The sequence below is a fragment of the Myotis nattereri genome (genome assembly GCF_964212035.1).
Source record: "Myotis nattereri genome assembly, chromosome: 3".
NCBI lineage: Eukaryota > Metazoa > Chordata > Mammalia > Chiroptera > Vespertilionidae > Myotis > Myotis nattereri.
The window spans coordinates 165819166-165844781 of NC_138077.1; the positions used below are offsets into that span (position 1 = coordinate 165819166).

General features: G+C 38.7%; 1 protein-coding gene across 1 annotated transcript; it reads right to left on the bottom strand.

Annotated features, from left to right (window-relative positions):
- Positions 1–815: 815 nt before the first annotated feature.
- Positions 816–25154, bottom strand: CTH (cystathionine gamma-lyase). The gene is made up of 12 exons (XM_081087555.1): positions 24835–25154; positions 21947–22028; positions 20067–20162; positions 19489–19598; positions 17071–17202; positions 12639–12696; positions 12084–12161; positions 10815–10967; positions 7613–7734; positions 5771–5823; positions 2233–2371; positions 816–1957 (listed from the first exon to the last, which is right to left on the bottom strand). The coding sequence occupies exons 1-12, from the start codon at positions 25000–25002 to the stop codon at positions 1937–1939; spliced, it is 1212 nt and encodes a 403-aa protein (XP_080943681.1). The 5' UTR covers positions 25003–25154; the 3' UTR covers positions 816–1936.
- Between the last annotated feature and the right edge of the window lie 462 nt (positions 25155–25616).

Here is a 25616-nt window from a genome sequence, read left to right on the forward strand (position 1 = left end):
GTCTTGCTGAAAATCTACTTCTATCTCTAGTGACATCTGGGAAGCTAAACAATCACTTCTATAACAATCAGCCAGCCCCAAATGGCAAGGAATTGATTAATAATTGACAGCTTCCCTAATTTTTGTCCCTGCTTTTGAATAAGGATAAACTCTAGAAAGCCAAATGTGTACCAATCACATAGGATGTTCCACTTCAAATTAGCTCACCAACAGCTTCCCAAACGCCGGCAGAACTCTGGATCAGGGCATATCTGAAGCCTTCCCTTTTGTACACTCTAAAGCTTTTCCACTCCTGTCTGCCTTTAATGTTTTTAGTCTTTTTTTTTTTTTAATATGTCTAACAGTGAGTTACTGTTATCCAATTGAGTCATCTGACAATTTTAAATATGGAAGTTTTAGTTTCTCATCCATCTGCATCAACAAATATTAAAAATTTCTGCAATTCCTTATGTTCTGGCTTGCCTTTGAGTCTCTGACAAAACACAAGTAACAGTAGCTGACTCCCTTGAAAACTCAGAATAAATAGACTTTGCTTTTCTTATTTGGCTGAGTCTGTTTATTTCAGCAGCCCTCAGGTCCTGAGAAGGCAAGAAATCAGGCCTGCCAGAAATCATAATGAGATATGACCTGCCTCGAATGCTGCTGCCTATAGACAGAATTTCTAGACTATACAGAATATGGGCAATACATAAGAATGTGTGTTAGTATGAATTCCCCTCCTACACAGCACTATTATTAATCAAATTCAATATACTTTTTTTAACACTGAAACAAATGGCAGTAGCAAACAAATGACTGAAAGCTTTTAGCATAAAAACAATTTAAAAAATTTAATTATTTGACTTATGACTTATTGACAATAACTTGTTTTGGTTTTTTTTAAAATGTATTTTATTGATTTTTTACAGAGAGGAAGGGAGAGGGAAAGAGAGTTAGAAACATCGATGAGAGAGAAACATCGATCAGCTGCCTCCTGCACACTCCCTACTGGGGATGTGCCCGCAACCAAGGTACATGCCCTTGACCGGAATCGAACCTGGGACCCTTGAGTCCACAGGCTGATGCTCTATCCTCTGAGCCAAACCGGTTAGGGCGACAATAACTTGTTATGCATTTCAATTATAAAAAATTCTGTTTTACACATTTCTTCCTTTAGCCTCACAAACCTGTTTCAGATAAAACCTAAAAAAGTATTATTTCTGTCTATAAAAGTGGCTTTTTGACCTTCTATGTATAGAATTTGTAACTAATCTGCAAACACTAAGATTTGGGTATCATAGTTCTACAACTGAATTGATAAAATTAACATAAGAGCTAAGAACTCATAGGGCTAGGAATCCAAGTTAATTACACATAATATAAAAACATCACAATGGAATGGATTTGATAATTAGATTTATTTATTTTTAAATAGTAAACACCATCTTAAATCACTAGAATTTCACAGTAGACTTTACAGGCATGTGATATTTGGCTTATGGTAATTAAGTGTAAACCATTGCTTTAAGTGCTGTTTTCAACGATATGAAAAATCACACTTGATTTAAAAACATTCATTTAATAATTTAAGTTCTTCAGAAAACATCAAAAGTGAATTATCACTATATTGTAAACATGATCAATATAACTCTTAAGCTATGAAAAAAAGAGAATAATCCCAAAAAGCAACACAAATTTCACCTCCTTCAAAGGCAAATGTATGCCAAAATTAACAAAAAGATATTAACAGAATTGACCTGTCAATGACAATAAGAGAAAGAGGAAACTGTGGAAAACAGGGATGATCCCTGGAAGATTACAGTTGTGTGAAAGGTAATGAGGTGCCTTAAAATTTTCACTTGAAAATCTATAAAAGTTCATTAATGGTCCATTCGATTATTCAGAATATTTGATCTCTCAGGAAGCAACTTCTAATAGCAGTTCTGGTATGCTAGGTTCAATATGCATCTGGACGGTGCTGTAAAAACAGTGCACATGAAAAACAGGTTATTAAACATGCTGGCAATGACTTCACCTCCTCTAAGGACTCTTTTGTGATTACTAACATCTTTTAAATCTGCACTTCGACTAAGTTCTATGCACATTTACATACCCGGTTTATTGTAGGAAGAGAAGGGAAAAACCTTTAAGCATTCATAGTGAGGCCTCTCTTTATAAATATGAGCCCCAGCCCCAAGATAAGCACCATTTTCATGCACACACACCCAAAAACACTAAAGTAATAAAACTCACTGCTTTCTTCAAAGCTTGATCTAAATCTTCCAGTAGGTCTTCTTTATCCTCTAAGCCCACAGAGAGTCGAATCAGTGTGTCACTAATTCCAAGGGCCTTTCTGTGACTCTCAGGCACTGATGCATGGGTCATAATTGCCCTGGAAGGAAGAATGAGCAAATTTTTAAAAAATGTATATTTTTATTGATTTCAGAGAGGAAGGGAGAAAGAGATAGAAACATCAATGAGAGAGAAACATTGATTGGCTGCCTCCTGCAACTTCCGGCCCCCTACTGGGGATCGAGCCTGCAACCCAGGCATGTGCCTGGACTGGGACTTGAACCATGACCCCCCTGGTTCTTAGGTCAATGCTCAACCACTAAGCCACACCGGCTGGGCCCAGAGTGAGCCAATTTTTGTCACTATATTATATCAATGGAGGCATATTCTGAATCATAAATTGCAATCATCTTCCAATTTCTTCTACTCTAAATATCAAATTCTTCATACGCTTATAATTTTTCATAGGCAAAAAAAAAGGAATTGTTAATATTATCTTTTCTAGTCATTTAAGTGAAATCCAAACTCTTTTATTAATTTATAGCATCAGTAAGGTATACTCAATCCAGACACTGAAGGTGCCAGTCAAGCACCCCTATGCAGGAGGGAAAGACGGGGCCTCCAGTGTGTGGATTTTAATCTCTTGCCTGAATGAGACCTTGGCCAGAAATCATACCCCATGACCAACCAGCTGAACTTACAAGAGGCCTCTGGGACCAAGAGCCAGTCAGAATTAATTTCTTCTGGATCAATGAATCAATCCAGAACTGGACCTTCTGAGGCAGATCTGGAAAAGGCAACCCAGGATCACTAGTAGCCGCCAGTGTGCAATAGGAATTCTGGCACATAACCCAGGTGTAAAGGCAAAGTACCTACTATGGGTCAGGCATTACAGTGAGAGTTAGGAAACTAATAAAAATGAGGTATTATGAGATATTTTCTTTACCCTAGATAACAAAGAAGGAGCTAAAGACTAAGGCAATTCACAAAACAGAAGAGTCAACACAAACCCGTATGAAAACTAGGACTGCCAGAGTTCAGTGGGGGGGAGATCTCTGTGGGCTGAGGCAACACAGAGGGGCTTATAGTCTTTCTGAACTCTAATACTCACATTGCCACCAACACTCAACCTCTCCCTGCACACTGCCAGTAAAATCAATGCCTAAGCTGCTGTCTCCTACCTCACTTCAGACCCATGAAAGGAAATCTCATTCATGGTCAAAGTAAATGGGTATCTTCTTTCACTACTCTAAGTTTTACATGTAAACAGCCTCCTTAAAATGTTCTGCCTTTTCAGGCTCTTAATTCCCTAACAGAGCATGCACAGGTAGAAATAAGAACTTAGGCCTCTGAGACCAGTAGACGTGGATATGAATCTCAGCCCCTCCACATACTGGCTGTGTGGGCTTGTAAAACTTACCTCTCCTCAGAGTGCATTTCCTTATCTGAAATAATAGTAGCTATCACTTATTGTATGCTGCTCATGAAACAGGTACTCTAGGTCATTTATGTGCATTAATTTAATTTTAATGGATAAAAACTAGATATAACATCTATCTCAAAAGTGTGTCACAGTCCTTAATGGAATGGAACATATATAAAGCACTTACATGTACCTGGGACGTATCTGCAATATAGTAATGTACTAAATGCCTGATAAAAAATAATCTGTAAGAGTAGTTAACATTTACTGAGCACTTAATATGAACCAAGGCATTAGCTGAGGCATTATTTTCTCCCATGTTCTCACAACAACCCTAAGAGCTGGGCACAGTATTATCCACATTTTACAATGGAGAAAACTGCGGTTGAGAGAGGATAAACAATTTTTCTAAGGTCACAAAATTAATACATGTTTTCAGGCTGGGAGACCAACCCAGTGCACACTGGCTCGCTTCCTCCCTCTCTGATTGCAATGCTGCACTAGTTGCAGCCAAGTTGGGAGACACAGAAGGAGGGTGATAGAACAGCAAGCTCTTGACCTAAATTCACTCCTCTACAGGCAGCAGGGTTATGGCCTAGCAGGAGCGTCTGAGGGCCAAGCAACTTTAAACCAAATCCCTAAACAAACCAGGAGAGGTTTAAGACTCGCCTTAAAGTAATACACATTTCATTACTATGAAAAATAACCCAATTTCATATGCTGAGTGTGCCCTCTTGTATATCCAGACTTAACAGGCATTTCCTTGAAAGATGAACAAAACCTGTAAGTGTTTCTTAATTATTTGAATCATTTTGGGGGGCATCATTTCTTCTTTTTAACTTTGCGAAATTGCCTAACTCTACTCAGAAACTGTAAACTACGATGAGAGAGCAGAAAATGTGCCCAAATTTTGGTCATCTCTAATACCCCTCAGTACAATGCTTCCAGAACATAGTTATTCCAGAAATGTGTATGGAAATTAAAACACACAAGCAATTGAAAATTATTAGGTAATGTTCTTGATTGACCACTGCAATAATTATATCATATGGTCATAGTAACATACAATGAAGTCAGGACATAATTCGGGAATGCTTGGTGGGATGGGTAATCAATAAATGATAATCATTATTTCAAATATTAAGCCCATTTTATGGATAAAAAAATTGAAGCTTAAAGGTTAAGTAATTGGTAGAATAGGCATCAACTCCAGATCCAGGATGCTTTTACCTCCCCTCATTGCAAAGCCTCAAGAGTTAAGTTGCTAACATATTCCCATGTGACATTTGAGGGATCAGCAAAACTTTTTGAATCTTTGTTTCCTTGTCTGTAAAATAAGGTGCTGCACTTCCTCCCTCTCCCCCCACAGGCACCTATCTCCTACACTCCAAGGGGCCCCAAAAGACTTGTAACCAGGAGAGCAATGGGCAGTAGCAGCTTGTCCCAGGCTAACCCCCTGACCCTGTCCCCAGGGCCCCTTTTCTCTGACTTCCCAGTGAGCCAAAGCAGCCCAGCCTAGGTTCTCCTGTTGCTTCTCCTATGCCCTTCCTTGTGTCACTGTCCTACATGTTTTTGCTGCAGTCAATAAATTCTTGCCTGCTTTTCTACAATGTCCTTGATTGAAATCTTTTCTTAGATATTTGATGGTAGCTAGTTGGGCCCTCTTCTGACAATCAAGGCGTGGAGGTGTTTCATCAGAGACACATTCCCCATTTCTCAGGGAGCCTTGAAATCAGCCCTTCCAGGACAAAGTCTTCATCTCCCTTTCAGGGCGGAGTAGGATAGAACAAGTAGTCCTGGGCCAAAGGCGGAAAGCCCGACATACAACTTCTGCTGGAATGTCCTTCAGACAGAACAGGCGTGGAAGTAAATTCTGGAGAACACTGATAAGAGTCTCCACAAGATTTCATCAGTCTCCATTCTATTGAGTCAGAATCCATTCTGATTAAATAGTACCATGCTCTTCTGATCATTAAATATCTTGAATTATTTCAGGTTTTATCATATTCCTTTATCAAATGATCATTAAAACTGACATCAAAGGTAAAATACTATGAAAAAGAAAAACATACTTACGGAAGCTCAGCAAGACTCTCATATCCTCCCAAGCTCTCAGCCAGAGTAAATAACTATAGCAAAGAAAAAATTAATTTAGAGCTTCCACCAAAATAAAAATACAAATATCTAAAAGTAAATGTTTTTAATAAAATGGCCCTGGGACAGAGGATGGGAAATAGTGATTATGAATAAACGATAATTGGGCAAGAAAGTCAGAGAGAAAAAATGAGAATAGAACCCATAACATTGATTTCATTAATTAGACATACTATGTATAAACTTTCACAACATTAAAAGTTGATAAAGGTGAACCTATATCTTCCTAATTGGCCCTATACATGAACAATACTTAACCTGAGCTCTAAAACCTCAGAATTACTACATCTGAGACCTAGCTCTGTGGTTAGGGGCACAAAGAATACTGGGGACTATTTATGGTTATGGGAAATACTAATTATGCTCTGTTAACCATGATTGCTTTGTTCTGGTTAAGGAAAGGACAGTCTACTCTGGCTGGGAGCTATAAGCCCCTGGGACCTGGGAGTCAACCTTGGAATGCAGTCCATCCTCATTCAAGACCTGCCTATTATCATGGAAGGATTAACAACCTTGTTGCCCAAACAATGGAGTCCCATCCCGAATTGCCTACTTTCCCATTCCTGTAATCCCTACTTCCCCAGGTAATCCTTGTCCTACCCTATATGAGCAGCTGGTTTATAGGGGGCTGCAGAGCAGATTTTTGTGGATGATTCAATCCCTTCTCTGTTTAATTGGCTCTAGTGACAGGCAGTGTGGACCCATTGATTGTCCAGTTACAGTTACCCTTTAAAGAAAAATATCTAAATGTTTAAGTACTTATTTGTTAGTATGTATCACTTATTAAATTAATACATCCATTAAACTGCGGCCTGGAATAGAAGAAAAAATAACTCAGTTTTGGTATTTAGTGTTATAGTAGCAAAGAATTTTATAAATATTTAAAAAATTACTCTCACGGCCATATTAAATTAAATACACACTACTATTTTTCTGATTTCAGAGGTGGACCAGTAGGGCTTTGACAAATCTGGTAGCACCCTATTCTTTAAACCAATAGTATTTAAAACTCAGTGTATTGTGTGAGGTTGATCAATGAAAGCTTAGTGTGTGGTTATGTAGGACTCTCCCTGAGCCCCTGAGAACTTCCTGCCACTGTGGAATTAGACAAAGGCCTTCCCTTCCCTCACTCCAGGCAGTTGCATCCTGGGAGGCCACAGGGTTTGGAAAGCCATTCTTGGGCTGGGTTCCGGCATAGCTTCAGGCATTGCACTAACAGCACCTTACTTTGAGGTCTCACATAATATTTCATTTGGGAAAGGGGTTTACTTTTTTTTTTAATTATTGATTTCAGAGAGGAAGGGAGAGGGAGAGAGATAGAAACATCAATGCTGAGAGAGAATCATTGATTGGCTGCTTCCTGCACACCCCCTACTGGGGATTGAGCCTGCAACTCAGGCATATACCCTTGACTGGAATCAAACCTGGGATCCTTAAATCCAGGCCAACGCTCTATCCATTGAGCCAAATCAGCTAGGGCAAAAGGGGTTTACTTTTAAATAAATTTGAAAACCTATGCGCTAGAACATCCTGTCTTTCTCAAATTGATAGCAGGCTCTGGAGAGCTCAATAAATAAACATATTCAGATATCTGCTACCACATCAAAGCCATTTTCTAACCCAATGCATTTCATGATAAAGAGGTTTGTAGGTGTGATCTGCAGGTACAAAAACATGCATCTGAGTTGGATGGAAGTGAGAGATAATAAACTGCTGTAAGAAGGTCTTACCTCTAGAATTTAATAACCTGTTTTGAAAGCTTACCTTTAGGCTCTTGAGGAAAGCCTCAGCGTGCTTTAGAGCGCCTTTAATATAAAAGGTGATCATCCCCGGGCAACCTGTGCACTGACGCTTTGCCAACTCATGCTGAGGATGAGAGGGCAGCCCTGTAATAAAGTCTCATTTTAGAGTCAAACAAGTAATTTCAAAACAAAACAAAAAAATCAGTTTGCTCAAGTAAACTACAAATAAGCCGAATTATGAGCTTTACCCGATGGTCTCAGCTGGCTGCTTGTTCTGGCCCGTCTTTCTCTCTCTGGCTTCCTTTCTATCTCTTTTCTATGCTCTCCATGCTCTAGCCACACCAGCTTTCTTTACACCAGAAGTACCACACCCTATTTTCATCTCAGCGAAAGGGTTCATTTGAAACGCAGACAGATAGGGCAGGGGTCCAGTGGAAAACAAAGGCAGGTGGGACACAGGCAGGGCAGACCCGGCAGTGTGAGCAGCCTCACCACAGGAAACAACGAAGCAGAAATTGTAGAATGTTTCTGGACTCAAAGCGGGAGGCATGGGAAAATAAGGGAGGGCCTGCAACGATAAGGGGAACTGATGAATAGAAACAGGGAAAGTTCAGCACAGGAACAGAGACAGAACACATAGAAACAGGGAAAGTTCAGCACAGGAACAGAGACAGAACACATAGAAACAGGGGAAGTTCAGGTCCGTTGCTGGGCAAGAACAACTGAGGCAATCAATCAGGTGATGATGCAGATAGATACAGAAGCAGGCTTGTAGCAAATATATACCCCAGGACTACAAGGCTTGAGGGGGGCAGCCCATTATTGGGCACCCCCTTCCCCGTGAGGGGAGTCTGAATCTGCTTGTAATACATTTTCCACACTTTTGCTTAAATTGCTCACAGTTCCGGTTATCATCAGGACCTTTGCCTGGAACATTCTCTACACTGACTGCCCTACCCCTTGTTAATTACATCCTTCTGTATTGTCCTGCTTAGTATTTGTCTTATTCACCAACCTAGTTCTGTCATAGACAGACAAACATGAGCAGAGCAAGGACGATGGGCCAGGTACAGAAGGTCACCAGGGCAGAAAGCCCTGGGTGCAAAAAGGACCACTGCAGGTGGGACATCATCCCAGGATGACCTTTCCTCCCTAGCATATCGCTGGTCATGAGATCTGGACCCCCTGACCTTTTGTCCCTACAGATAACATCTAGGCCTCCGTTGTATTTCAGCTCCCGGCCCAGAAAAACATCAAAACCAGACCAGCCACACCAAGGCTGACCTCAAGGACGGCTGCATTGGATAATGACCCCCCTGCCCTGGCGCTGACCAGACAATCAGTGGAGAACCTGACCCTGAAAGAACACACCTGGAGAGCTGCTGAATATTCTATTGAGATCTTCCCCTAAAATCTCCATCCTTAACACCCTTAAGACAGAGGACCCAGCTCGCTCTCCTACCGGGAGAATGCCCAGGCCTTTTCCCTCCCCCTCCCAACTCATATCATCTTTAACTTCCTCACTCCCAAGCTCCAAGGGCCCTTCCTCTGCCTCTATAACTTGTTTCTTCAGCCCATTTCTTCTATGAATTACTTCTACCTCTGTAATTTTCTAAATAAATGTTCTCTTATAGTTTGAGTCTTGGCTCTGAATTCTCTCCTAGCCTGAACTCAAGTACCAAGGTTGCTGAACCCAGGTCCAGTCTGACCCACCATCTCACACATGGTGCCTGTCCCCGGGCTCCCAACAGTTCCATAAGAAATCCTTTCCTTTTGTTGATAATTGGATTCCAGTTGCTAGTACAATGCTTGGTCCGTAGCTGGCAATTAATATTTACTGAATGAATCTGAAATGCCTTGTCCAAGCCTTTTTAACAAATGCTACCCATTCTTCAGTTCACAGCCCAAAACATTTCTCCCTTCATTCATTCAAAATGTACATATAGGGCACTTACTAGCATAGATACAGGATGAGGCAAAAGTATGTTTACAGTGACTCTATGAAAAATAATACAATTAATAAATAATAATATAAGAATAAATTCTGTGTTTCATGTACTCATGACTATAAAACTACTTTTGCCCACCTTGTATTTTTGCCTTGGCTTATTAAAGTTATTTGAGGGTAGGAATCAGGCTTAATTCTCCTGTACATCTAATAGTTTAAAATAGCTTTTTACTTAAGACCACCACAATTCAAACCATTGGCAAAATAGATTCAAACAGTAACATGTAAGTCTGCTAACTCCACATGAGCATTTCTTCAGGTTGTTAGATGTGAAGGAATTCAAAAAGGAAGAGAACTTTGGGGGGATTTTGATGGGTGTAAGTAATAGAGATGTATCAAGTTCCAACCTAAATCAGAAAAAAGTTAGAGCTAATGGCCCGGCCGGTGTGGCTCAGTGACCCAGCATCGACCCATGACCCAGGAGGTCACAGTTTGATTCCCAGTCAGGACACATGCCTGGGTTGGGGACTTGATCCCCAATAGGGGGCTTGCAGGAGGTAACTGATCAATGAGGTAACTCTCTCATCATTGATGTTTCTATCTCTTTCTCCCTCTCCCTTCCTCTCTGAAATCAATAAAAATATAAATAATAATAACAACAACAACAACACAACAATAGCTGTCCGACATAAATGAATCAAAATTATATCTTTTTTTTTGTCAGATTGGCAAAAAATAGAATTTTTTTTTTTGGTGCACTACAGAATTTTAGTAATTACTTTATATGTGCCATGAGATTTAAAAGGCTGAAAATTGCTGCTCTAATGCATATGACCAATTTTTTTTTTTTTATGTTTTTATTGATTTCAGAGAGGAAGGGAGAGAAGAGAGATAGAAATATCAATGATGAGAGAGAATCATTGATCATCAGCTGCCTCCTACATGCCCCACACTGGAGAATGAGTGTGTCCTGACTGGGAAATCAAACCATGACCACCTGGTTCATAGGTCATCGCTCAGCCACTGAGGCACCCCAGCTGGGTAAGACTAATTTCTTAACATCCAAGCATCCACTAGGCAACACAAGGCCATAGATCATGTCTATCTTCTTTACCACCAGAACCACCACAGAGCTGACACCCAGCAGCATTCAATAATTAATGAACATGAAAATATATGAAAGCACCTAACTTACAAATAAATGTTACATACACAGGATGCTTAGGATAAGCCTTACAATCCCAAGAATATGTGCTTAGAACTCAGATTAACATACCAGGATAAATAACCTTTTCCACCAGAGGATGTGACTCCAGAAACTGAGCAACTGCCATTCCATTTTCAAAATGCTTCTGCATTCGGACTTGTAGTGTCTTCAGACCTCGATTGCAGAGGTAACAGTCAAAAGGAGAGGGGACTGCCCCAATTGCTGCAAAATAAACATATCCTGGGTTAGTGTTGACGGTGGGTAGGAATCCCCAACATTTTCTGACCCCTCTTTTTCATGATAGTGTCTCTGAGAAGCTAGCTATAAAACCCAATGCTTGAGTTTTAGGGGGGGGCAGGGGGATTAATATCTCAAATCAGAAGCATGAGAATGGAGCATAATTTATGCTTAGAGGAATGGGCTTTAAAATGAGAGGGAAAAGGAATATCCTGAAAATTATGTACAAACAACAGTAACTTTTCGAATATGAACATAAACAGTCCTTTCTATGATCTTAATAAAATGACATACTGCACAGAGCTGAGCCTTGTATTTCTTTGAAAAAGTATTACAACATATAGAGAAAAAAGCAGTTCAGTTCCTGTTATTACTGAATGTTCAACGGATAGTCTATTTAGCTTTTGTCTAAAGCAGCCTATGACTTTACATGCCTCCAGGATATGGACCACACTCCGACTTTTTACAAATGAAACTTAACAAGCAGTAAGTTTTAGTTTCCCTCCTCAGAGCCCCCTTTTGTTACTTTAATATTTACTTCCTAGAAGGGCACTTGTATCCCTAATTATGTTTGTATCTTATGTGTTTGTCAAACTGTAATAATTAATTGAAGTCTCTTAAAAATAACTCCTATCTATCCTGGGATAACTAAACAATCTAACCAGGAAGTGATGTGTAGACAGACATCTGATGAAAATTATGTTTATATCTTATGTGCTATTTAAAATTTACCACCATTTCAGATATAAAAAGTATAATATAAGAAAGTCATCATACCAAATGTTGGTGTTTAAAGAAAAGAAAAAAATTCATTAAGTCTTAAAACTAAAAATCCGCTTGGGCTTTAACCACATTATGATCAAAATTAACATGGATTTGAAAAAACACAACTCATCCTGTGTGTCATTCTGTAAAGTTCCATTACACTGTAATTAAATCTTTATAACCCCATTTTTCTACTTTCCTCTAAATACCCAATTTTTTTCTGATTTCTTTCTAAATTAATAGAATGCTATCACTTTACAACATTTAGTGGAAATAAAAAGATTAAATGTAGCCCCTGTGAGACCATAAAATAATCCAGATTTTTTTAATACTCACAATTCTGCAGGAATCGGAGCTTTTCATGGAGGCTCTCAGAATTAACAGACACTAAGCCCATTACAACATCGCTGTGGCCTGAGAAAAAACAAACACTGTTAAGTTAATAACAACTTTAACTTCAATTTATAATTGTTTTTACTTCAATTTATAATTTCTAAAATGTGATTTTCACTTGAGGAAACTCTGGAAAAAAGCCCTCTAGAATAAGTTTAAATAAACTTTATTTTATAATAGCAAAAGCCATACTCAAAATAATAAAATAAAAATCATATAAAAAGTAAATGTTTCTTTTAAAGCTGTAAGCAGGATGAAAGTATAATCTTTTATAGTAAAATTTAATCCTCTGCTCATAAATCATGAGCATAGTTAGATCTGTTATAAATGAAATCTTATATTTAATCAAAGTGTAATTTTTTTACTTGCTACATGAGTCACAGAGAAAACCTAAATAATAGCGGAAGAAAAGGGATCAAAAGTGTCAAAAATAGCCCTACGCTATTTTCATCGATTCATGGAAAAGAACTTTCAAAGTGTAGATTCTGCATGTCTTACCATTCATATATTTTGTTGCTGAATACATACAAATATCAGCTCCCAGAGCCAAAGGTCGCTGAAAAGAACAAAGGTTTTTATTTTAAATAAGAGATCACCTGAAAATATGTTTCATTACTTGACTATTTGTTATTGTAACAACCATTCCTATTCTAACTTTTCAAAAATATATACATCTTAAAATGTTCCAGGATCCCTGATACTGTTCCCTTTCTTACCTCCCCCAAATAAAAATACAAAGAGTTGGACCCAATAGTCGATCCAAAGGCACAATTTTTTCAGAAATAGCAGGTAAACTCAGGCACACGGGTCTCCTGAACCTGTTTCTCTAGGGCAGTTGCTGACTGGCTCCTAAATTTATGACTTACAGCAGAAATGTTGGCCTTCTTATGATTCAGTAAACACAAAAGATAACTGACATAAACATTCAGCAAGTAATCTCTTGGATTTTTAATCATTAAAACCTGACAATATATGCTGTGCTTATTCACTTGGTTTGCCATGATCTTGACTCTTAATTACTCCTTTATTACACTAGTTTTGCCAAGTTTAAATCACTTATGAAGAAACTTGTTTGCATCCAGCGGCGTGGCTCAGCAGTTGAGCCTCAACCTATGAACCAGGAGGTCATGGTTCAATTCCCAGCCAGGGCACATTGCCTGGGTTGCAGGCTCCATCCCCCAGTGTCGGGGGTGCAGGAGGCAGCTGATCAATGATTCTCTCTCATCACCGATGTTTCTATCTCTCTCCCTCTTTCTTCCTCTCTGAAGTCAATAAAAATGTATTTTAAAAATAATAAATAAATAAACAAACAAATAAATGTCACTTCCTCAGAGTTTTGCTTTCCCTGACAAGGCAATCTAAAGTTGCACCCAGTCACCTTTAAAAAAAAAAAAAAAAAAAGGAAGAAGAAAAAACCATTTGTTTGGATTGTTTCCCTCACTTGTCCTGCAAATTAACCCTTTAGTCTTAAGATGTCTTTGATATAATCAACATATTCATTAAACAATATACTATCAACATCTTTCCATTTATGTTTTCTTTAAAACAAAGAGTGTGTGTGTGTGTGTGTGTGTGTGTGTGTGTGTTTTAACCTCACCAGCTGTTTAGTCTTTGGAAGGTATTAATGTTGGGGACCATACATGTTTCATAAACAGGTTTTATGTGTGTGTTTTTAATCCTCACCTGAAGATATGTTTTTACTAATTTTTTTTTTTTTAAGAGAGAGAGAAACATCAACATGTGAGAGAAACATTGATGGGCCCCGGCCAGGAATTGAACCCACAACACCTAGGTGTAAGGGGACAATGCTCAAACCTACTTAACCACCCAGCCAGGGCTCATAATCAGGTTTTAAGTTAGATACTGCTCTAAGCACTGTCTACATAGCTGTTTGCTCATCTCTCAAACTAGATGATGTCTAAGGTCTCTTCCAGGACTAACATTCTGTAAACTCTATGGCCAACAGAAAAATCCAGTAACTAACATCTGGTGATTGCAGCATGTGCCAAGAATCATGTTAAACATTCTATGTTCCCCAGTGAAACACTGTGAAAAATATTTCACCTAACTCAGTAAAATAAGTACTGTATGACTCTAATTGTACCCATGAGGAAAAGGGACTAAGAGAAATAAAATAGATCACTCAGATTAAAAAACTGGTAGAGCCAGGTCTCCCACCCAGACTACCTGAATCAAACGGCTCTACTCTGAAACTCGATGCTGGTACATCTGTCATTGTGCCTTTTCTGAGACTTACAGGAGATCCAAAAGACAAAAGGCAGGCAAGAAAGAGAATGTATCCAGTTTTCATGAGGATAAAACAGTGAGAGGACCTTTTCAGAGGATTTGCTTTGTGGAATCAATACATGTGGTTGCCTAGGAACACTATGATTGATTAATTCAACTGGAATGCATCCAGATTGAAATGAAGCATTTCATCCCTGTCATGAGCAATGTGATATGGGCTTCAGGAAGGTAGAAAAACTGGACTATATTAGTGACGGTAACAGGAGAAAGAGGGCCAAGCCTGATGAGTAACGTAGACAGGCCCAGGCTAAAACAATTCACACCACCTCTCTGGGAATATGCAGGACTCACTGTGACTCAGCCAGATCACTCCTAAGCTGTATTAACTGGACTACTGCAAGTGGTAGGTGGATAAGGAGTTGAGATAAAGAATATAAGAATGAAAATCACCTGTGACGTCCTAGCCAGTTTGGCTCAGTGGATAGAGCATCGGCCTGTGGACTCAAGGATCCTGGGTTTGATTCCTGGTCAAGGGCACATGCCCAGGGTTGTGGGCTTGATCCCCAGTAGGGGGCGTGCAGGAGGCAGCCAATCCATGATTCTCTCTCATCATTGATGTTTCTCTCTCTCTCTTCCTCTCCCTTCTTCTCTCTGAATTCAACATATATAGAAAGAAAATCACCTGTGACAACTAGATAATGCCAGGAGATTTTCACTTAGAAACAGACCGCCTTACTAGGTTTTCTGTTACAAGATGTTACAGGAAACAACTAAAGATAGTCAACCGTCTATATTCTCTGTCGTCTGCAACCATGGATTCAACCAACCATGGATGGAAAACATTTGGGAAAAAAAGTTATACCATTGCTGACCCTGGTACTAAGTAGTGAGGCCTAAAATGGTTGTGTCTGGACTGAACATGTACAGCCTTTTTTTTCCTTGTCCTTATTCACTAAGCAATACAGTATAACAACTACTTATTTAGCATTTACAGCAAGCATGTCAAACTCGCGGCCAGCGGGCCACACGCCTCATTGATTTACAGTGTATTATTAGGCATGATAAGTGACCTAGAGATGAATTGAAGTACACAAGAGGAAATGCATGGGTTATACACAACTACTATGCCATTTTATATAAGGAGCTTGAGCATCTGTGGGTTTTGGTATCGACAGGGGTTCTTGGGACCAATCCTTTTGGATACTGAGGGACTATCATATACCATGAAGGTAAGTGGCCCATGAAGCTGTCTGAATGCACTTTAGCCAGGAAGAGTGTGTCAGGAAAGGAAAACAAAAACATAGTAATCCATTCTGAATAAAACGAAGGATAGTGGAGAACAGGCTTATGCAACTTTCCAGGGAGTCTGCCAGTCACATGAAGGCAGAAGCTTGGCCCAACTTCAGGGGCCCAGAATAGAAGGGGGGAAATGGAAACAATTGAGCTTGGAAACACGTGCCTAACTGAAGAGCAGAAGAAAGGAGCTGGGGTTTCTGGACCTCTGCATAAAAAGAAGCTCGACAGAAGTGTAATAAGAATGGACTAGGGCAGGGGTGGGCAAACTTTTTGACTCGAGGGCCACAATGGGTTCTTAAACTGGACCTGAGGGCCCGCCGGAACAAAAGCATGGATGGAGTGTTTGTGTGAACTAATATAAATTCAAAGTAAACATCATTACATAAAAGGGTACGGCCTTTTTTTTTTTTTTTTAGTTTTATTCATTTCAAACTCCGCAGCCAGTAGTTTGCCCAAGGCTGGACTAGAGGGTGCAGGCAGGAAGGAAAGAGCAGGGAGAATGTAACTCCTAATAAGGAAAGGAAACAAAGTTAGGTTACTTAGAGAAAAGAGAGGGAGAAAGGGGGAGAGGGGCAGATTACTCAATTATAGAGATCCCAAGATGATCTACCAAAAGGAGCCAAACAGAACATAAAAAAAGAAGAATCTGCAACAACAACAACAAAAGGAAAGAAATGAAGGACAAATTGGGAAGTAGTTTGGGGGTGGAGATGTATGTAGAGGGGTGGGTAGGTAGGGGAAAAAAGATGGTTTAAAAGGAGCACACTAAATATTTATAGCAACAATGTGAAGCAAAGTAGAAATTCATAAGGAGAGACAAAGTAGAAATTCATAATACAAATAAGGTTAAGATAGAAAGGGTTATGCATAACCTATGGGTGCTAAGGGAAGAGAAACTAGAAAGAAGGAAGAGAAATGAAGAAATAATATGTGATATACACTGAGATGTCACCGAGTACAGCTTTTCTTTTCCTTTTATTGGGAAGTTTGGTCAAATAAAAACGTATTAGAGATGACTGAAAAATGATGTTACTAACTTGTAAGCAACACATAAATATGCAAGTCCCTACTATGTGCAAGGCCCTGACAGATACAATCATAAAATAAGGTCACATCTTTGGAGAGTTTACACATCCTATGAAAACCTAAAAGCTAATTAAGACAACATTTAAAACACACAAAGTCCCATATACAAGATATTAACCTGAGGAAAGAAAGACCTTGTTTATATTAAAATCATTTTCAAACTCATAAAATCTAGCCATAGGGATTGATTAGACAAATTATTATAATTAGGCCCTTTCTACCATTAGTTAGTATCTTTTCAACCCAATTACAGGTGTCCCTCGAGTCCACTAATCAAACCAAAAAATTTATTTGCATTTACCTGGAAATATGCCGACATAAAAGTGTTATCCACGACCAAAATAATGTCTCCATGTTTATGGACAGTATGTGCACAGGCTTCAATGTCAATCATCTTCAAGCTAGGGTTTGTGGGGGTTTCAATCCAAACAAGCTAAAACAATTCAGTAAAAGATAATAGTTTATCAAAAACACTGTACAGACATACATCCCATATATTGTAACCATCTGGGAGGCTATATGAGAAGAGCTGGATGATGAAGTTGAAAGGTTCAAATCTGAATCCTAGCCCACATAAATTTCTGAGAGGTCATGGCTAAGTAACTTGCCCTTTGTACCCCTCAAATTCTTCATCTGTATAATGGGGCTGGTAATATTTACCTGACAGAGTTGTTGTAAAAATCAAATGAGATAATATACATATAAGCAGAAAAGTACTCAAGGTAATTATTGTAATTATTTTCCATAAAAAAAGAGGATGTATTCCAAAGACATAATTCAGTGTCTGGAAATTTTATTCTTAAGGATAACATAGATTGTCTAAAGTTACATCCTAGAATTTTCATTAAAGAGAACTAGCTCGCCGTAACCGGTTTGGCTCAGTGGATAGAGCATCTGCCTGCGGACTGAGGGTTCCCAGGTTCGATTCTGGTCAAGGGCATGTACCTTGGTTGCGGGCACATCCCCAGTGCGGGGTGTGCAGGAGGCAACTGATCGATGTTTCTCTCTCATCGATGTTTCTAACTCTCTATCCCTCTACCTTCCTCTCTGTAAAAAATCAATAAAATATATTAAAAAAAAAAAGAGAACTAGCTCTATGATGCAATATATATATATATATATATATATATATATATATATATATCCTTAATGTTAAGTTAAATAATTCCAGATGCACTAGAAATTATAAATTAAGAACCCAGGACTTGAAGAGCATGGGTTTTAGAGTGAAGAAGAAAGCAACACACACACAACAGAAAACCTGGCTACAACTCTGTGGGAACCACGCTGCTCTGAAAAGCTCACTTAAGAAAGAGACCGTATCATAGACATATCTGTATATTCCAAAATCTAGTACAATTCAGGGACATAGTTGATGCTCAATAGTTATTTATTTAAGACCAAAGAAAAGAATTCTATTTGTTAAACAAGGTGCCGCTGTATTGAATGACATTATCTACTGATTTCTTTTTAAGAGTTAACATTTCTTTTTAATTACTTATATAAATGGACAAAAACTCTTGAGTTTTACTGTAGGAAAGATAAGGTAATTAAGTAATGTATATTCTATGAGAATTGATTTTAAAGAATCTATAAAAATTACTCCACTCATTACAAAAATTGAAGTAAAAATAAGTAAATAAATACAAAGTAGGTTTACCTGCAAAAAAATCTACTTCAAATGATGAAGCAAATATTTTTGAGGGTGCGGGGGGTGGGGGGGGGTTGGGGAATGGATTGATTCAAGTTAGTAAAGAGACAGTACATAAAGCTCTGTTGATAAGAATTAATATACTCACAATTTGCTTTCTTTCCTTAGACTAGCTATTTTAATAAGTATCTTTTCTCGCAAACAAGATAAAAAAATTTTTTTCTTTTGAAAATAACCTTAATTACTTAAAGTTCACCCTGGTGTTAATCTTCAAAGTATTTGTGTGAGAAAATAGTTTAATTTTTTGCAGTCACTGCAACATAATCTTGGGTACAATTCAAACCTTTTAATCAGTAACAGAAAGTTGGAAGGGGTTGACTTATAAAAGACATTGGTCCTTCTTTTACCCATGCAGAATTTAAATGAGGTCCCAAGAAAGAATAGCACATATGCCATTCACTTCAGCACAAAACACCTTCCGGTGGCATACAAGCTTCCCAGGATGGAGGCTAAAGATTGCTAGTGGCCTTTTCTCTACTTCTATTATTCTGCCGGAAGTATCCCTTAGAACCCTTAAGAAGCCACTTTGCTTAGAATTTGGAGGGCTTGACAAGCTTCCTTTTCTGTAATCCAATTTCTGTGATGACTTCTGTTACCAATGCTAGCTTGGTAATGCAGTTAAGAATTATGTGCTTTTGCTAACAAATGTTCTAATACTTATCATGTTCTGGGAATTGTGCTAAGTGTTTCATAAGCCTTATCTCATTTAATTCACACAACAACCTTTCTATAAAGCAGGTACAATTATCCCATTTTGCACATGAAGAAATTGAGACTTCAGTTAAATAATATGCCAACTATGATACAAAATTAGAATTTGTGTACCTAGTAATTTATGTACCTAATCATTATGCTGTAATACCTAGGAGACACCAGACCTATCTTATTCTTGTTGATGGCTTCCAATGGTTTCTAATAAAATTTGTTATTCAGATTTATGTCCCCTCGTAAACAGAAATGATAAAAACAAAACATCACAGGGAAAAAAGCCAAACAAAACTGAATTACCTTGGTTTCTGGTGTAATGGCCTCCTCTAGTAATTTAGTTTTGGAACAATCAACAAAAGAAATCTTTAATCCAAATTCAGATGCAACCCGCCTGAAGTACCTGTTTGTACCTGAAGCAGAAGAGAATCAGATAAAATGGAAAGGATACTGTATTAAGAAATGTTCATTCCTTATTGGTATAACCACTTTAAAAATATAAGGAAGCATCAGTTGCCAAGAAAAATACAACTAAGAGCAATTCTACTTTGGTTAAACAATTTGGCTATTGTGTATTGTAAAGAATATAAGGCTTGGATCTTTTTTTTTTTTTTTTTAAGCTAGAGAGTCAAATAAAACATACTTGGTATCCACACCAAGTGGCATAAAGCAGAAAATGTTATCAAAACACACAATCTCTATTCTTCAAACATTAAGGAGCGTGCTCTCTAAAACATCAGCGTCTTTTTAAACAATTTCTTCCTAGTACTCAAATCTAAAGTAAGTAAACCCATCTTGGCAACATTGTTAATATAATTCAGGACCCACTTTATTATCTTTAAATATCAGTTGACACAACACGAGTGCAAGACATCACCTACCTCCATATACATCATCCATACATATAATTTGGTCTCCTGATTTTAAGAGATGGGTAATAGTCATAGTGGCTGCTAAGCCTGAAGCAAAGGCCAAACCTAAAATAAAAACCAAGTTAGAGTAAACCAAGAAGTCGGACCAATAGGTTAAAAACACCTACAGCATTAACTTCATGTCCCTCTCTGCAAAAGGACGGTCATCACCACCACGTCTCGAGAAGTCCCATGATGAATACCATCACAGAATACCCCTTTTCCATTTCAAAGATAAAATATCTATGTAATTAAAAATACATAAATCTGCTTTAATTAGATAACATTTCTCTGAAACACTTCAAGGAAATAATTTTTTTTTATAAAATTCTGAGATAAAAGGACAATTGCCAATTAAATTACAGTTTGAAAATATCAGGCTCTAAAGAAATTTCCAACTTGAGGAATAGAGCTAAGCTATGATTCATTAACTATAGGGATATATAACTGAGCAAATTTAACAAAGATCAAAATCACACCTGAGATCTGTCTGATAAATTTAATAAATTTTATTTTTAATTTTTTTAATGTGAATCTCTCTTAAACAAATGTGATCTCATGTTGAACAAACATAATAAAATAAAACAACTGGCATTGTGCACATTAAACACTATAGAAGAAAATATCCTGACAAAGTATCAATAGATCATCTTGATAAAAAAAAAAAAAAATCAGCCCTAGCTGGTTTGGCTCAGTGGATAGAGGGTCGGCCTGCAGACTGAAAGGTCCCGAGTTCGATTCCGGCCAAGGGCACATGCCTGGGTTGCAGGCTTAATCCTCAGTAGGGGCCGTGCAGAAGGCAGCCAATCAATGATTCTCTCTCATCATTGATGTTTCTATCTCTTTCTCCCTCTCCCTTCCTCTCTTAAATCAATAAAGAAATATATATTAAAAAAAATAATAATTATAAAAAAAAAAATCACCTGTGACTGATAGAAGGGACAATCCAATTAACTTTTCAAAAAATAAAATTTAAAAAAATCTCCTCAGAGAAGTGTAGGTTAGGATCACAGTTTTCTACTGCAATAATTCATATAGTTGGCTAAACTTCAAAGCGCAGTTAAAAACAACCATGTTTTCTGGATCCCACTTGAAAAAAGTGTTTGACATAAAAACACTCAGTCTTTATACCTCCTGCAGAAAATAATGCTCCCCACACAGTACTAAATTTCAGCAATTTTGTGTTTAATTTCATCCAAAATAAAACCAACTCTCTCCCCAAAATCCCAAACAAACCCAGTAATTCACATTATTCTTTCTAATTCCTACACTCTTGCTGTGAGAAAACGCCTAAGACTCTGTATTTATTCACTATTTTGCCCTCATTTAGCATCATTTGCATAAATAATACAAAAATATTTACTATCAATCCACCCTCTTATGAAAATAGACACAAGATTCAAGAGCTAATTTCTAATCGCTGAGAGCACATTATCAATGGTACCTGCTAGTGCAAATGTGCCTTGCTGCTATTCTCAGGCACAAATTATCAGGTGAATGAACCAGAATATAAGAAAGCTTATATTCTCTTAGGTAGTCTTATAAAACTTAGTTAATTTTTATCTATTTATATTGACAGCTTCAGATAAAGAGTATCTACATGAATACCAAATGGAAAATTCTGCCATTTTGTCTCGATTCATATTTATTCTTACCTAATAATCATATATATGCACAGTCTACCAGCTGTGGGACCTTGGGTAAAAAATTCAATGTTTTAGTAAAATAACAGTTTTGAACTAGCTAATCCTTATTTCAGTCCAGTTCTACATTCTGTGCTTCTGTGATCTTCTCTATGCATGTAAGAATAGAATCCAGACTTCACAAACTTGGGATTGGAAATCACTTACTATACTTAGCCCCATCCAATGCTGCCACTGCTTTTTCCAAGCAATTCCTGGTTGGGTTTCCAGAACGGCTATATTCAAAACCCTGAAGGAAAGAAGTCAGAAATCTAAGTTTATTATCACACTTGTAACTACACAACTCCACAACTATGGGTTCAGCCTACTGTAATAAAGTTTTATTTATTTATGGCATGTCTTGCCATAAAAAGGATAACAGTGTTGTGATACGAAGAGGCTCTGAAGTCAGCCAAACTGGATTAGAATTCTGTACCTACCGCTTAGAGCTACATGCCAACAGGCAAATTACTTAACATTTCCCAGAGTCGATCTCAATAAATGTGAATAAACTACAGATATCTAGTTCATAAAACTGTTGTGATGATAAAATGAGATAATATATAAGTCCTCTCCATGGTGCCTAGCACATGCTAACTAATAGAAAACTGATTGCATTATTAGCATTATTATTATGTTAGACTTACCTTTACCCATTAATCTGGGGACATCATGAAAAGGGAATCACCTAAGCTAGGAGTAAACCAAATTCTAACATGTATTTCGTTTCCTAAGAAGTGACTGACGCAAGTTCTGTTTAGCTTCCAACAGGAAGCTATGAACAGATTCTACAAATGTTCAAGGATCAGATCTTGGCTCTACAAAAGAGATTCAAAAAATGGAGAGTAATTCTTGGCAAAACAGCTCTACACAATACTTTTTAAAATTTTGTGTTATTTTATGTGTATGTCACCATACTAAATGTGTTCATCCAGTCATTTTATTTAATCCTTGTGCTCTGCTTTGAGAAAAGGAAAGCCAAATATTATAGGGAGTGTCACAACCAGAATTAAAACCCGGGATTTAAATGAAAGTCCTATAATTTCCTACCTGTCCGTCCCCACAAAGCCCTCCTCCTATAGCACATAACAAAAGACAACCACACTTTACACATTTGTTTCTGATTCAGGAGCTCCCAGTATTAGTTATAAGTATATATTTTAATTTGTTTTGTTGCTTTGTTTCTTTGTTTTTGACAAACTGTATAGACATATTTTATAGGACTCCAGCTACTCTCATCTCTTCCCACCATCACTTAATTGATGTGACCTGCAGCTGTACTTACCAGACAGAAAAATACTGTATTCATGTGGCAATTGCCACAGAAAGGTACCCCATGTTTCCATAAATATTCACTGCAGAGATTTAACTTTGGGGGGATGGGGAGAAGCCAATTTTCGAAGCAAATTCCTACCCCCTCACCCATTCAATAGCTTTCCAAATGGAACTGAAGAATTAGATGCTTCTCATTCAGCCCCTCAAATTCTCTTTAGGCCCTTAACTGATTTTTTAAAGGTATAAAGTGGAGTTTGTGGATTTTACCATCCCTGCTGGCTCTCTGAAAACATTAATTATTAATATCATAGCTACATGATTAACTTTTGTGCAGAAGCTCCGGCAGCCACACGTTCACGAAACTCTGCATCAGGCACAAACCATATGCTGGAAGATAGGTTGTGTATACACACACTGATTCCAAAATACAGTAGCTGGAAGTATCCTAAACCAACTGTAGAAATGTCCTTAGAATTCCACCTGACAAAACAATGGGTTAAATCTAAAAGAATTTTCTTCAACTTACTATAGCATAACACAGCAAAGAGGTTTTTGAAGTTTAATCAAGGTTTAGGACCTACGAAGTTCATTTAACTAACTTTTTTCTGAGTCTCAGACACTTTTAAGTACTCCAAGATCCATCGAGTATTCTACCAAAAGGGAAAAGGCTACGTGGTTAACGAAGAGGGCACTCTCACAAACCTCACATGTCATTTATCAGTGACTCTGGGTCAGTTCCTTGTCTCCAAAAATTGCATAATATCTGTCCTGCCCCCGGATCTGGTTGTTTTGAGGATCCAATGAAAAAAGTGAGCACCATGAAATACCAAACTACTGAGCAATTGTAATGTACCATACAGCTTAACCTACATATCAACAACTTATGTGGCAGGTACTATTATTAACCCATTTATACAGAATCAACCCGAGGCTGGAATAGGTTAAGTAACTTTACTCAAGGTCACCCAGATCAGAAGAGGTGGTGTCAGAACCCAAACCTAGGTCCTCTGACTACATGATCTATGCTTTTAATCACTAAACCACACTGCTTACATGATGCAATGAGTTACATTATTGCTAGCATTATTGGAGTAGAGCACAATGTCGCTGAATGCCTAAAAGTGTGGTTCCAGAACACAGCTGGAATTCCAGCTCCTCAACTTATTAGCCCTGTGGCCTTGGACTATTTATTTGTCCCTAAATCTCAGGGTGTTTTGTTTTTTTTGTTTTTTTCATGAGAAAAATGAGAACTTGGTTCAGACTACAGCTGTTGTCAGGATTATCTGAGACAATACATGTAATACACATGACATAACGCATGTAATTATGTATCTAGCATATAGTAAGTACTCAATAACTATTAACAATTGAATACATCTCCTGGAAATGATCTTGATTCTGAGTTATAAAACCCTTAAATTTTTTTCTAGCCGACTCATTATATATTTTTATAATTGTTGCTGCTACAAGTAATTCAAGGAAGTTATGATCCTCAGTTTTGAACTGCACATTTACCAGAATCACATGAATTTAAGGCCAAATCTAGATGGCAAGTTGGACAAACTGTTCCTTCTAGTCCTGCTTATCAAAAGAAATATGATCACTGGACCATCCCATACAAACCTTTATTGCAAGGAGGATTACAGGTGTAGCAAACATCCGCCCCGGCTGCCTTCCTGATGTTTAAGTCATTTTATAAATTACTTGGGTGCCTTTTAAACTTGTCAGCCATCTCTCTTTTCCCGCCCAACCCTGAACCGCCCCAGCCAGACCCAGCTCACCGAGTGCTTGCCGGGAGCCCCCTGCTTGAACGTGGTGGACATGGAGATGGGGGCCACTACAGCCCGAGAGCTCCATTGCTCTGGTTCCTGGCCCACATGGATGGCCTGCGTGGCGAAATGCTGGAAGTTTGGCAGGAAACCGTATGGGGAGACGTCTTTTTTCTGCATGATGAGCTGCGAAGGAAGGAGAGAGGAAAAGGGCGAGGAAGATGAAACTAGGAAACGGGCGCGTGAGGGCTGGAAAGAGACCTAGAAGAACCAGGCAAAAGGGAGCCAAAAGGAAGCCGGTGACCTGCAGCCCGCACACAAAAGCCGGACTCGGCGACTCTGCGGCGGAGACTTAAGTGGCCTGGGAGGGTTTGCACTGCCCGAGGGGCGGGGCCAGCGCCACCCAATGAGCGAAAACCCCGACGCGGTCCCCGCTCCTCATTGGTTGGCAGTGGAGGCGTAGCCTGGAGCGCCGCCGGGCCCGGCCTTCCCGGTTCAGGGGGCGGTTTTCAGAGTCCGTGTTTCCACGTGGTGCTTGTCCCCGCGGGCGAAATTCCCGAGTTCGGGCTCGGGAGGAAGCGGCCTTGCCAGTTCCTGCGAGATACCCGGGCGGTTTGTGTGACCTCGGGCCAGAAGCTCGCGGGAGACTTGGAAGAAGACTGGTTTGGTGTTGAAACCCAGTAACCTGTAAACAGGCCACATAAATAGCCTCCTCTCCCCGCAGCCCTTTGCCCTCGACCTTCCGCACCGCCCCCGCCCCCAGCACCCTTTGTCCTGAGGGTGGTGCTGACGGA

What these genes read in the sequence shown, in the direction of transcription:
- CTH (XM_081087555.1), bottom strand. Translation starts at nt 25,002, where the DNA reads ATGCAGAAAAAAGACGTCTCCCCATACGGTTTCCTGCCAAACTTCCAG. An exon ending in ATTGGATGGGGCTAAGTATA is followed by an intron (nt 20,163 to 21,946) that starts GTAAGTGATTTC and finishes TTTTTATTTTAG; the next exon opens with GTTTGGCCTTTGCTTCAGGC. An exon ending in GGAAAAGGTTATTTATCCTG is followed by an intron (nt 7,735 to 10,814) that starts GTATGTTAATCT and finishes ACTTTATTACAG; the next exon opens with GGCTGCCCTCTCATCCTCAG.